Source organism: Lissotriton helveticus, chromosome 5_1 (assembly GCF_964261635.1).
Source record: "Lissotriton helveticus chromosome 5_1, aLisHel1.1, whole genome shotgun sequence".
Classification (NCBI taxonomy): Eukaryota; Metazoa; Chordata; class Amphibia; order Caudata; family Salamandridae; genus Lissotriton; species Lissotriton helveticus.
The window spans coordinates 1,676,537,929-1,676,551,485 of record NC_136065.1 but is presented as its reverse complement, the minus strand read 5'-3'; the positions used below and the strand labels follow the sequence as shown (position 1 = coordinate 1,676,551,485).

The following is a 13,557-nucleotide window of genomic DNA, read 5'->3' as shown; positions in this document are numbered from 1 at the left end:
TGATTAACTACGAGTCAATTTTTTAAATTCAGGCAATTAAAACCCATTATTAGGAAGAATTTTCAACTTGCATCTTCCCCAGTTACCGCTTAGTTACAGAGATTATGGTTGAGCTACTAGTTTAATACAAAAATGTATTCAAGTCCCACACAGGGAATAGACTAATTTATGTGCACATGCATACACTAAGTGCAATCGTTTTAACTTCCACAGCCACAGACCTAAAAAAAGAATCAGTCCTTTTCACTAACCAGCACTAAGAGATAGTTAATATATAATAAGTAGCTCATGTCCCATCTGCTGCTACTAGAAGAGTTCGATGTGACCCAGTCTCTTCCCAGCGACCAGGGCTCCTAGACCCACGGACTAAACAACAGAAAGAAGAGGTGGTCCGAGGGCGGGATATAATGGCAGGAAACCAACAGCTCTGGCAGATAAGAGCTCAACCTCGAGCTATTCCCACTCTGCTTAAGCCTCTAGATAAACTAAGTGCAGTGAAACTATACTCTGGTCAGAGAGTTCAATTGGGGCAAGATTTGTAGGGTCCAAACACACGCCCAAACTCACTTCGGCTCCATTACAATATGCATATGTGATAAATGCCAGGAACCTAATTGCAGTAGCCAAGGTGCATCTCCAAGAAAATAAAGCTGCAGAAGGGCAAGTCACACAGAATAGAAGGTTGTCGGAGTCTTACCCATATTGGTACAGATGTCCCAAAAACAGTGGGTAGACGCTGCCCTGCCTCTTACTGACAAGAGTGGGCCCCCTCCTCTCAATGTAGGGATTGCTGTGCACTGTAATCCCTCCTAGCAGTCTTCAGCTGGTCCCCAACAAACTGCGTCCCATGCTGCTGGTGAAACCTGCCACTTCCTAGTGTTGGTGGCAGGGAGGCAGCTGGAAACAAGCCCCCTCTCAATGCAAGGATTGCTGGGCACTGTAGTCCCTCCTGGCAGTCTTCAGCTGGTCACCACCACACTGCGCCGCAGGTAAAACTTGCCGCTTTGTAGTGCCGATTTCCTCCAATTCACCCTGAGCCCTGAAGTGTCCCTCTAAATTGCTAGAATCTCCATGAGCCATGGAATCATCTACATGGGCTGCCACAGAAAAAGGAGCTTACCGTCGGCGTATAGTTCCCTCTCTCTTCTCCAGACCATCCAGTTTGGCGTCCACCCTAATAAGCTTCCCCAAGAGTATGATCACAAGAGCAAACGACAATGGACAGAATGGGCACCCCTGCCACATCCCTCGCTCTATGGGAAATTTCTGTGGTAGGGCTCCATTCACTCTGACCAGGGCTCATAGGTCAGTATACAGAAGTGATACCCATTTCCTGAGTCTATGGCCGAATTACATCTTTTGTAGGACTGCCTGCAGGAAACCCTGTGCACTGAGTTGAAAGCCCATTCTGTATCAACTAGCAGTAGCGCCATATCCTCCTCGAGTTCGTCCAGGCAGGCAAGGACCACATGCAACTGCTGAAGGCAGTGCCTAGTGCCCTTTTCTTGCATAAAGCCATTCTGGTCCGGCTGGACCACAGAGCAGACCACCATTTACAAGCGTGTGACCAGGATCTTGGCTACCAGAATTATCTCAAGAATGATAAGAGAGATTGGGCAGAAGGACCCCCATTCATCAGCGTTTTTTTTCAGGTTTGAGGGTCACCGTAATGGTAGCCTCCTGAAGATCTCTCTGGAACTCTCTCGTATATGTCCTCTTATAGAGCTAAGAGGTGAAGAATCAGCAAGGAGGAGTACCGTTTGTACAGTTCCAATAGGAACCCATTGGGTCCGGGGGTCTTATCCAAGGGCGTGGATGATATTGTTTATTGAATCTCCTCGCAGTGAGTGGCTGATTTAGGTCGGAGCTCTTCTCAGCGTTGAGTTTACATACAGGCAGGTCATGTATGATGCAACTATGCTGCTCGGGGGCAGGAGGCACCCGGCAAGCATAAAGGACCCGAAAATGTGACACAAATCCCTTACTAGGAGATCTGCCTCTCTCACTGTGTCGCCCCCTGTTGACTGCAGCTCCGTCACTAAGCTATAGGGTTGTGAGGCCACCGTCAACCAGTACAGTAATGTGGCAGCTTGATCTCCTGTTTCATAGACAAACCCTTGCGAGTGTTGCCAGTACAGTCTGAGTCTAGGAGCTTTTGCCTCAAGGTGAGGTGGGCCTGCACAAGGTCGCTGTGCACCGCGGGAGAGGGGGACATTGCAATTTGCAGCCGCCCGCTCAAGCTCAGTAATATCACCCTCAAGCTTCAATCCCTCCTCCACCTTATGTCTATTGCAACAGCTAAGGCCATTCCTTGTCAAACTGAAGCCTCCCATAGAGTAGTTGGGGAGGAGACAGTGCCCTTGTTAATCTCAAAATATTTGGTAATCATTTCCCAGATGTCCTCTGCATACTCTCTGTCAAAGAACCACCAGGCATTTAGTCTCTTTAAACCCATCACTCTATTCTGGCCCCACCCAATCGTCAGAAGTATCAGGGAATGGTCTGAAAGACCTCTGGGAAGGACCTGTGCTCGTGGGACCAAGCTCACCTTGGGGGGGGGGGGGGCAAGAAGTAGTCCAAATGGGAGGAGGTGTTGTGTGGGGACATGTAGAACATGTACTGTTGTTCAGTGTGGTGCTGCCATCTCTACGCATCCACCAGATCCAACGCATCAGCCAAGGGGGTGTGGTGCCCCGGATTGGATGTCGTGTTCCACCTGGGTCCATCACAGCATTGAAGTCGCCACCTAGCAGTGTGAAATTAGGTGTAGCCGCTGTCAAATGGGGCGCAAACACTCGCATCTCGCCCGGTAGTTTGGGGGATGCATATTTACTTCCCAGCATCTAGGGCTATCCCTCAAGTGTCCCGCTAATTGTCACAAATCTCCCCAGGGGGTCAGTCTGTATCCCGTGTACAACAAATGGGAACGTATTTTTAGTAGGATCGCCACACCCTTAGAACTCCTTGTTCAACCTGCATGACAGACCGTGTTATCCCAGGAGGGAACAATTCTTGCCCATCAGATGAGTCTCCTGGAGCAGTGCTGCTGGGTGATACCTCTTAGCATATGCCAAGACTGCCCCTGCTTGATCTTTTCATTAAACCCATTCACGTTCCAGGTGATTATTTTGTGTTCACCAGAGAGGCCTGCTGCTGTGTACCTACGTATCATTAGGACTGGACTTCGAAAGGCACCTAATACGGATCTGGAAGAGGCACATTCAGGAGCACAAACAGTCCGCTATGAATTTCGTAGACCAGGGCCCTTCCATGCTCTTCAGGACTTCCCAATATGTATATTATTCCTCCTAGACTGCCCCTCACGTCTTCAGCATGGGCCTCCAGAAGGCTGACTCTTTACTGGAGGGCTGTTGCCACATCCTGTGAGGCCTGTGTCTCTTCTTCCACTGTTGCCAACCTCCCCTCTGCCTCTGTGACCCTCTCAACCATGTGGCAGAGGTCCTGGCACAGAAAGGACATGTCCTGATTAAGCTCCTCTATTTTGGTCTCCAGGGTTTGAACATTCAGTCTCGAGGCCCTGAAGTCTCAACAGGGGTCCTACCATCAAAGCGGTTCATCTGGCCCACTGACTTCTATTCCCCTTCAGGGGAGGGCTATGTATTTACTAGACCAGTCGCTCAAGGGTCATGCGCCTCTTTGCCCCACGTGTCTGTCCTTGCCTCAGGGCTCAGCTGCCACCAGGGTATGTGTCACAGGCCCTCTCACTTCCGGGTCCATATTGCATTCTGCGTCTCACCCGTGCTTCAGGCCCAGACAAGAGGTCTCCTGTGTCTTTTGGGGAGGGGGAGCGCTCAATCTGTTGCTTGGCCCCACAATCCCTAGCAGCGGGTGTTATGTTCGGTGTGGGGAAGAAAAAGTCTCCCAGGCAACAATGGGTAGGAGTGGGCTGCCATTGTTGTCAAGCTTGGCCTCGCTGGGATCCAACCTCTGGCACGCGCGCTGCCAGTGGTCGCCTGTGTTTGAGTTGGAGGAGGGGCTCTTCCAGGTCCCTAAGGTCTTCGCCCATCGTTATCCAGGCCAGCGCTTTCATCTGGTGTCTGATGGGGCCAGTCGTAGTAGCAGCGGCTTCCATCACCCAGTTCCGCCCACAAGCATCGCTCTACTTCAAACTTGCTTCTTTGCTGCAACATGCCATCCTCAGCCCTGAAAGTGTCAGCTTCCAAGGCCAGGGAACAGCAGCAACTTTGGAAGGAGTGGATAATGACGGATTTACATGAGGGCTGGCGCTGACCTCATAATGTTGCGACTGCCATCTTAGTTGCCGGCCACACCAACCAAGCTATGCTCGACTGATGAGCCTATAACAAAGGCAAAACTGGTCCTGGGTTGCTCATGTTCTAGTTCGGGGAGGACCTGGCTTGGCAATTAGGGCTGGACTGTTCCCTTTGGAGCACTCATTTGCATATAGCTGGGTCCAAACTGAGGTGGCATGGTGTGCAAAATAGCGATGGATTGGAATGTGGCCCGAGTAATCACCAGTGGCTAATATTAATTCAAGCATTTCATCAATCACTTTTTGTAAACTTTAGAATGTCACCCTAAGTGGGATGGGTATGCCAGATGTGGGTCCTGTGCACACTGTGTCCACAATTTGCACTCCCCTCAGTGTTGACTGTAGTGTTACTCCAAAGTTTGGTGTACCACTACAATCAACACTAAGGGGAGCTCAAATTGTTGACTGCAAAGGAGCAAACTTTTCTGGGACCCTTTTCCCTGCCTAAACTGATTTTCATGACCATTACCATTTATCTCACGTTCCTAATGTTCCTTTTTGAAAAAATTATGTTCCGACTCATTGATTACACTTGATCAGGCTCAAGCTGGAGAGTACGGCTTGAGCCGTAGATTCCAGCCTGACTGCGGACATAAAGATACGGCTTGTAAACGACCTCTTTGAATATCAAAAGTCATAAAGTTTGACTTTTGTCTTAAATTTCCTTTGTGAATCGGGCCCATAGGGATAACCAAGATATATTAGTGTGAATAAATAAGAACCAAAACGTGAAACCTCATTGTTAAATGCTGTTATGAACCAACAAATGGACAATTTGAAAATCAAAGATGCTCTTTGAGCACAACCAGTGGAGTACGGGAGAGGACAGGCGGATAAAGAGAAGAGAGAGGGAAAGGATAAAACACAGAGCATTTATGGTATGCTTCGATTTGCATAAGATATACTCTATAAATTGTTCTAGGGTATAATAACTCTAAGGTACAAATGTAGTATATACCATTTTATTTCTGTACTTAATAGACATGTTCCCATTTATTTTACAAATAACCACCCACTGCTGGTCAGATGACGGGTGTTACATTAGGTACCATTAGATCAACATTTGTGAATTAGACTTTCATAAAAATACTAGCATTACCTCTGCTTTGAGGGAAATCCACCCATCAAGGAAAGTAGGAATGTAATTTAAGCAGCAATGTATTGACAAAGATGAACATTCCTTCACCATCTTTGGTGTGGATGGCGTGAACAGAATGAGTTCAGATTTATCCCAATGCACATTTAGACGAGCTGTTTTTCAAGCACCCTCCCCTTGACCATTAATGGGAGAAGGCTGTCCTAAAAATATTTAACATACAAAAGGCTATAATCTGCAAAAAATAATCTTTAAACTTCTGACCATGAACACTTTGGGCCTGATTCACAAAGGTAAAGTGAGACGAAAGTCTACATTCACGACTTTCGGTATTCACAAAGGGCATTCACAACTCGTAAATGCCTTTTCTGAATACTGAAAGTCGTGAAGACAATGTGTGTTATATTAATTGTGTGCCGTATTTCACTTTGTCTTCATACATAAATATTAACTTTTCCATAAAAGTAACTGTCTGGACATTAATCTATTGAGGTTGCTAGGCATGTTTTCAGTTGTGAGTCTACACAATCAAATTGACAGTGAAAGGTACTGTGCAACTCAAGGAAACCTGCAATCAGGCGACAGCGGTTCATTCTATCAGGGAGGAGAAAATCGCAAGAATTAGTTCCACGACCTAGGTGGTCACCTAATAGGACTTTCTGACCTCTCATGCTCTCCCAAAGCGGAATCCCCAGAGGCTAATTAGGAGATTGTGGGACAAGAAGTATCTTACTCATTTGTTCCATGGGAGTAGACTAAGCTGACTCCCCGGTTAAATGGTTGGAGGGTATTAGTAATGCCCTGTTTAATTTGTTTCTCCTGAAACCATTATGTTCAGTATTGCGTAATGTGTGTCATTCAAGTAACATACTTTTTCATTTTTTAGACCAAGCACAGGCTGGACATTGAGTTATTGACCTGATTAATTGGTTTGTTGAGTTTTCAAAGTCCAAGCCAACACCGGCCTGTGGTTAATTTGAGCAGATCGTTTCTGGTGTTAGGCACAAGCACTTAAATGTGAACACCGGCGCTTGGAACAGTCTGCCACATGGTGGTGCTGTCTGTTGAATTTAAAGATGAGCACAAGAACCGTTGTTGACAATTCAGTCTATTCCAGCCCCCGAAAGTTATAAGAATGGCTGGGGCGATAGTCAATAGTCATTTTGAGGTAAATATAAAATGACTATTGACTGTCGCCCGAGCCATTCTTATAGCTTTAGGGGCCTGGAATAGACTGAATTGTCACACTTGTAGGACTGTGATGATTTCATTGGCAGCGCTGGGAGAGACAATGTTTGGTGTGAGCTGCTCCCTGAGTAAGCCTTGGACTGCTTGACTTCAATACCCTGAGCTCCAACTGATAAAGGGGGTTGTATGGTGCTCAGTTCTCCGCTCTTAGTAAGGATAAACCCCTGGGGTAAAATTCTCTGATAGTTACAGTCCGAACCCAGTAACCTCTCTCAGCCTTGGGACTCTTGAAATTGTTCACTCGGTAACTTATTTATGCATCCTTCATCTTTTACTGTGATTGGGCATAGGTTGATCCAGCCCAAGCTGTATATTACTTATTAACACAGAAAATAGCAACCAGACAATTATATGATGGAAGCATATTTTTTGCCTAAAGGAACATGTCTGTAAGCCTGTAAATAAGGAATCAATGGTCACCGCACAACATACAATCACTCCAAACCGCCCAAAGCAGAAGTTTAGGTAAAACAATAATAATCCAGATGCACACACAGTTTTCTCCCTGCATTTCTTAGCCATTATACATTTTCCTTCTCGGAGCAGGCTATGCTACGCAGGCGGGCCAGAGCATGGGTAATGCATGATGGTCACCCTCCCCCAATGAGAGCGAGCAACCCATTCTGGTATCGTGCAGCTCACCCCTGGAATGTTTGCAATTTCAACTGAGTTAGAAACACTGCAGTTGCCCCACTTCTAAATGACATGGTGGAACTGCAAGATTGTCAGGCGTGTTTTTTTCTCCATTTTCTGGCAGACGCCTGACATCCGCCACCCTCGAGTTGAGGTACTCCTCTCTGCCAGTTCTTTACTTCACCTTGCTGCAACCAGGAGCATGACAGGTTGATCTGCTGTGTTTGTCTCAGTGATCTGTCTGTTCCCATACTGTATCCTGGCTGAGAATACATTTCAGAACAGTTGATTAGTTTTATTTAGCTACTTGGGAGGTGACAGAGCAATCCTATGTCTCCTTTCCCCCCCCTGTACCTTCTTCTTCATGCTATCATCCCTGCTATACCCCCCCTTCATTTCTTCTTCTTTCTCATTTCTTTGTTCGCCCTTTCATTTTTATTATTCTGAACTTCTATATTTCTTTATTTCAGTCACAGTCTCATTTCTTCCCTGCTTCCTCTCCTTTGCCTCCACACTGCTTCCTTCCTTACTCCCCGAATTCACACCCTTTCCCTTGCGTCCAGACTTCCTTCGCATCCTCCTCTTCATAAATAATCCCCTTATCTTAACATCCTCTCTCCTAGTGATTTTGCACTGAAACTGGCTGCTGTTTTTGGTGAGAACCCCAACACAACTCTCCACTCAATCAACCTGTCGCACAATCAGCTGGAGGACAAAGGTAAGCTATTGCGTCAATATTCCTGTGTATGTCTCTATCTCATTTCCAGATTTTCATTTACCAAGCTGCCCTTTTCTACCTCCTTACACTCTGAATCTGTTGCATTACATATTGCATGTGTTGGAACTGGCCCTTCTTGCAGGGTCATCCCCAAACTTTTTGCTTCTTCCGCCCTTATTTTTCCTGACCCGTGGCTGTTGGCAATAGGACTCTGCGCACTTTACCACTGCTGATCAGTGCTAAAGTGCATATGCTCTCTGTGTAAATTGTTATTATGATTGGATATACATGATTGGCATATTTGTACCACCAAGAAGTCCCTAGTAAAGTGCACTAGGTGTGCCAGGGCTGGTGATGACAAATGCTACTAGTGAGCCGGCAGCACTGATTGTGCCACCCACATGTGTAGCCCTAAAATTGTGTCTCATGCCTGCCACCGCAGTGCCTGTGTGCAGTCTGTGAACTGCCATGTCCTCCTGGTCCGTGTCCCCACTGACCAGGCCTAACCCTTCCCTTTTTGTGCACATTGGTCACCCCTATGGAAGGCCCAAGGTACCCCCCTGGGCAGGGTGCAGTGGATGTGAAAGGTAGAGCATGTACTGGTGCAGGTGACATGCTCTGGTAGTGAATTACAGCCATTTTCGTTTTTCACTATTCTAAGGCTATCTTGCTCCATAGGTTAACATGGGGGATGCTGGCGACAGTGGCTACCAGCATTTCTTCCCATAGGAACAAGATAGGACATAGGAGTATAGTATCCCTGAACTCAGAATTTAATAACACATCTTTTAGGAAAGGTTGTTTTTGAATCCTGTGTTTGAGAACAGCACTTTTAGAAAGTTGCTGTTCTCTTGTCTGACCTTCCTGTGTGCCTTGGCCTGTTTGTGTATTGACTGTCTGGTTTGAGAGTGACAGGGGCTGGGGACTCCCCAGGAGGCTGGCTGAGTCAGCCCTAGGTTGAATGACTGCATTTGCAACTTGAGTGGTGGGAGGAGATAGCACCTCGGCCTGAATATGGCTGTGCTTGCCTTCCACAATGCTGGCTCCACCTCCTGCTGGGCGGCTGACGACCCTGCCCCTCACTCTGAAAGGAAAGCAGAAGCTAGGAAAACAAAGTGCTCAAGAAACACCCAGAACTGGTTCAGACCGGGCTCAGGGCCCACTTGCACAAAGAGAACAAAGACTTTTAGGGGTATAAGTACAGGACCCCTGACAACAGAAAATTAGATCATCCTGGAATCAAGAAGGAACCTCTGCCAAGGAGAAAGCTGAAACTGAAGAAGGAAGATTGTCCAGCTGCTGCTCTGCTGGATTGCCCTGCTGTTGCTTTGTTACCAAGGTGAGGGGAAGTACTTTGCTTTGTGCTGTGTCCCCTTGCTTGAAGGAATCTCCAAGGCCCTGAGAAGAGCTGGCTCCCTGTTTTGAAGTCCCAGGAACAAAAGGACTTCACCCCCAGCTTCCCCTGAGCTCTACTGAGAGAGTTCTGTCCTTCCTGGAGTGTGTGGCCCATGTGTGGTGCATCTGGAAGTTGTACCTGTGCTGTGAACCTGGAAACTAAGCTTTAAAGACTTTGCTACAGAAAAGTTATTGCATTGCTCGCTACGGAGCGCAGGCCGAGATCGTCGCAGCGCCTGTTGCATCCTTCGTTTGTGGGACCCACAAGACCGGTGCGGGAAGACTACCATCGTTGCGAGTGTCATCACAGAGCCTGTCGTCGCTGGGTGAGATCGTCGCACCACTTGCCTGCGGACCGCGTCACGTAACTGTGAACGTCGTCGCAGAGCCATCGCATCGAGGAGCTGCGAGAGAGAGATCGCCGCTGGATCGCACATCGTCGCCCCGGAGATCGCCGCAGCCCCTACGAGATCGTCGCATCGTGTCTTTGTGAGAACAAACTTCCTACGGAGCCTACGCACCGGAATCCATACAAGTCGGCCTTCCTCCCCATACAGATCAGATTCGTCGCAACACACCCGCTGCTGCAGCGGGGTTGTCGCATCGCCTCCCCAAGGTCTCAGGAGCAACGCATCGCTTTGTCGCAACTAAAGGTACTGTTGGCTAAACGTGACGCAACTGTGAACTTTTCACGCATCTGTGGATTATTTTATCGCAACCTTAAGTACTCTTTTGAAACCATATTCTTGAACTGTGTATGTTGGATTTTTGTCGTTTTGGTCTTGTGTAGTTTAGATTAAATACCTTTATTTTTCTAAACTGTTGTGGAGTCAGTTTGTGGTGTTTTCACTGTGTTACTGTGAGTGTTGGTACAAATACTTTACTCATTGCCTCTGGTTAGCCTAGACTGCTCATGCCAAGCTACCTAGAAGGTGAGCAGGGGTTATCTCAGAGGGTTTCCTCCTTACCCTGAATTGAAGCATGGGTCCCTATTTGGACAGTGGTACCTACCCCCGCCAACTAGAGACCCCCATTTCTAACAGCATGTATTTGGGAAGCACCAGTCCCCCCCTGGGGTATCTTGCTGCTAATATTATTACCCAAATCAATGGCATTCATTTTATTGACCTTGGAAGTTTGTGAGGCTGGTTGGACCTGCTGGGATTCCAACATGTGGCGTGAGAAAACTGATTTCTGGAGTGGATCCCTTAGTCAACGGTGCTGCAAGACTTCTGTTGCCTCAGAGCCCTTGCTCGTACTTCATTTTAGCACTCATTAAATATCTAATTTGTGTATATCTTTTTGATCCCTTCTGCTGTTTCTATTCTTTCTCCTCTTCTCACTCTGAATTGTATTGTCCCTTGCCTCTTCACTTTATTTACATCTCTCTGTCGTTTCCGCTAACTCCATTTCATGCTTCCCAAATCTAAGTACAATCCCATGCTCATCAACTTTTCGTTCTGACTTATCATTATTTCTCTTGTTGTTTAATAGGAGTGTTCAGTTTAAGCCAGCAGCTGCTTTATTTTCCAAAGGGACTTAAGCATCTGAACCTCTCAAAAACCTCCATCACAGCCAAAGGTAAAGTATCTCTGTATTTAGATACTTATAAAATAACGTGTTTCTGCATTTGTTTTATTTTTTTATAATACATTATATTAACATGTGTGACATAAGTTTTTGATGTGTATTTCAATGTGAGTGGCATGTTAAAACATGTAGATATGCACATGTAGAGTCTGAATTCTGCTCTCTGGGCCTCTGTATGTACATATGAAGATTACCAGTACAAGAAATGTATATCTTCATTTGCAAATGCTAAGACATTGTAATTTTTTTTACATTCTTCTTATAGTATTCCTGGTCTATTTTGGGCTACTTATTACTACTGTTGGGCATCTCATTTTGTTTGGCTACTCAAGTCGGACTATATCTTTGTTTAGCTGTCACACATTTAGCCAATATTGTGCCACTATTCACTTAAACTGGGCATTTGTTTATTGGGTTGGTTGTGGGAGGCTCGTATTTCTTTTTTTTCACATGCAGAGTGATCAGTCGACCCGGGTGTGGTGGCCATACGAGACAGTCAAGATCCTTAGCCTTACCGCCTGGGGGCGGAATGCCCAGCCAAATAAATGTTGATATTAAATAGGGTGTCTGGTTGTGATGTCTCTCTCTTGCAGGGGACTTGCCTAGTGAAGAAGGACTTTGGTCGCTTGAGGTTCTGCTGGTTCAAACGGCAACTTCTCTCTTTAGCCAGTAATAAAAGGGGTGGAATAGCCATCATACTTGCAAACATGTTTAAGGGGAAGGTCTTGTCCACTTTTGGTGAAATACAGAAATGCATGCTAGCTGTAAGACTAGAGATGCTGACACACGTTCATACTAAGCACTAGCTTTGCCCATAAGGACAATCAGGAGAAGCTCTTTATGGATGCCTTGTCACAAATCATCGTGACTCTCACAGTGAAAATATCAACTAATCACTGGTACTTATGTCGCTTTGCAAAAATAATTTATTTGACTTCAATAACAAGCAAAAACCAATCTCTTAGTTACGGGTGTGATAACACTTTAACAAAATAAACCAACTTATTATTTCACATATCCTACAATGACATATCACAATACAGCACATATAAAACACATAAACACACATTGTCTATCTTCCGAACAGTTTATCAGTATGGCTGGAATACTTATATATCAGTAGCAGTTTAAACTGGAGGTAGTCCAGTCAGGATACACACAAGAGGGAACAGTTGGCCCCTCAAGACATGTTATGTGTATCACAATCTTGAAGTTGTTAGAAAGGTATTGTACTTTAATCAGAATCCTGTAAAACAATAAAACAGACATTTAACATCCCCACAGGGTGCCAAAAATGAAGACACCGTGCACCCTGGTACTGCATCTACTCACTTGACTCCCAAACACAAGAATAGGGAGGAAAGTCATTGAATCAACAGCATAGAGGTAGGTAAATAACAAAGCCATCCAATAATGAGCAAGGGAGTTGTCTTAAAGCCTACTGAAAGCATATTTGCAATACTAAGTTGAGGTAAAATCTGAATCGGAACAAAGAAAATCTGTCGTCACTTTGTCCACTTAGCCCAATCAAAATTGAGGATGGCTGTTATTCAACTAGTTCACCCCAGCAGCCAATTTGATGATTTGGGGGAGACTATAGAAAAAAATAGTGCATGTTAAAGTCTTTGGCGAAAAATAGCTGAGAAAATAAGCATTTTTCTTTTAACCCAGAAGTCCCCATGTCCAACAGAACTTAAAAATCTTTGAGAACCAAAGCCAAACTAGTTTAACGCCTGGAAAGCAATGCCCCAATGACCACATGTTCAGGCAAGCTACACATTTGTGTATGTGAAGAATAAACATATACAATGTTGAGTAGTTGAGGGTCCACAGAGAATCTCTGTTGGTGCCTAGCCTTGCCGAAGCCTTGCCGACCGAAGCCGACGACGGAAGCCGCAGCCTGAGCAATCGAACGCAGAGCCGATTCACAGCGATCTACAGCGGGGGGGGGAGGGGGGGTACGGAGCTCCGGACAAGTTTTGAGACGATTGGATACGTGATGCTCGTATGTCCTAGCCACCCCTCAGCCCCTTAGCCTCGCAAAGGAAGAGTAGCGGTAGCGGGAGAGCTCACACGGGCATTGATAGGAGCCACCGGCGTTACCAGGATTCATCAAAGGCACCCTAGACAGTGGTCCTGCAGCCGGGGGGGCCGGGCCAGGTACAGTTTAGGAAGGCGAGACAGCATTTAGGCTACGAAATCTGGGCTTATAATCATCATATTAAGAAGGAGATTTAATTGCCCGGAACACAGGGAAAAGCAGGAGAGCCACCCTGGGAGAGGATAACAAGTTCGGCAAGGCAGGCTGGTGGACGCAAGGCACAACAGAGGTAAGTGAAAGAGTTAGCATATTTACAAGTCAATTTTGAGCTGTGAAAATAATTACAGCAGCATCAGAGATAAGCATCAGAGATAAGTGTACTACAAATGTAACAGATGGCCCCGAAAAGAAAGCAAAAATTGCGCAAAGACGAAAGCCCAGGGAGGAGTGAGTTAATGGAGGGCTCAGTGTCATTGGAAGAGAGCCAGGAAAGCCAGGCCTCCGCCATAGACAACAGCAAGGGGCGACGCATGAAAAGAAAA

At 46.2% G+C, this 13,557-nt stretch overlaps 1 protein-coding gene across 1 annotated transcript in view; it reads left to right on the top strand.

Moving 5' to 3' along the window:
• Nucleotides 1-13,557, top strand: part of CARMIL3 (capping protein regulator and myosin 1 linker 3) — a 1,019,681-nt gene that overhangs the window by 498,924 nt on the left and 507,200 nt on the right. The window contains exons 11-12 of the mRNA XM_078644900.1: nucleotides 7,895-7,989; nucleotides 10,879-10,965. Coding sequence (XP_078501026.1) covers nucleotides 7,895-7,989; nucleotides 10,879-10,965 — 182 coding nt within the window. The remainder of the gene's footprint in view (nucleotides 1-7,894; nucleotides 7,990-10,878; nucleotides 10,966-13,557) is intronic.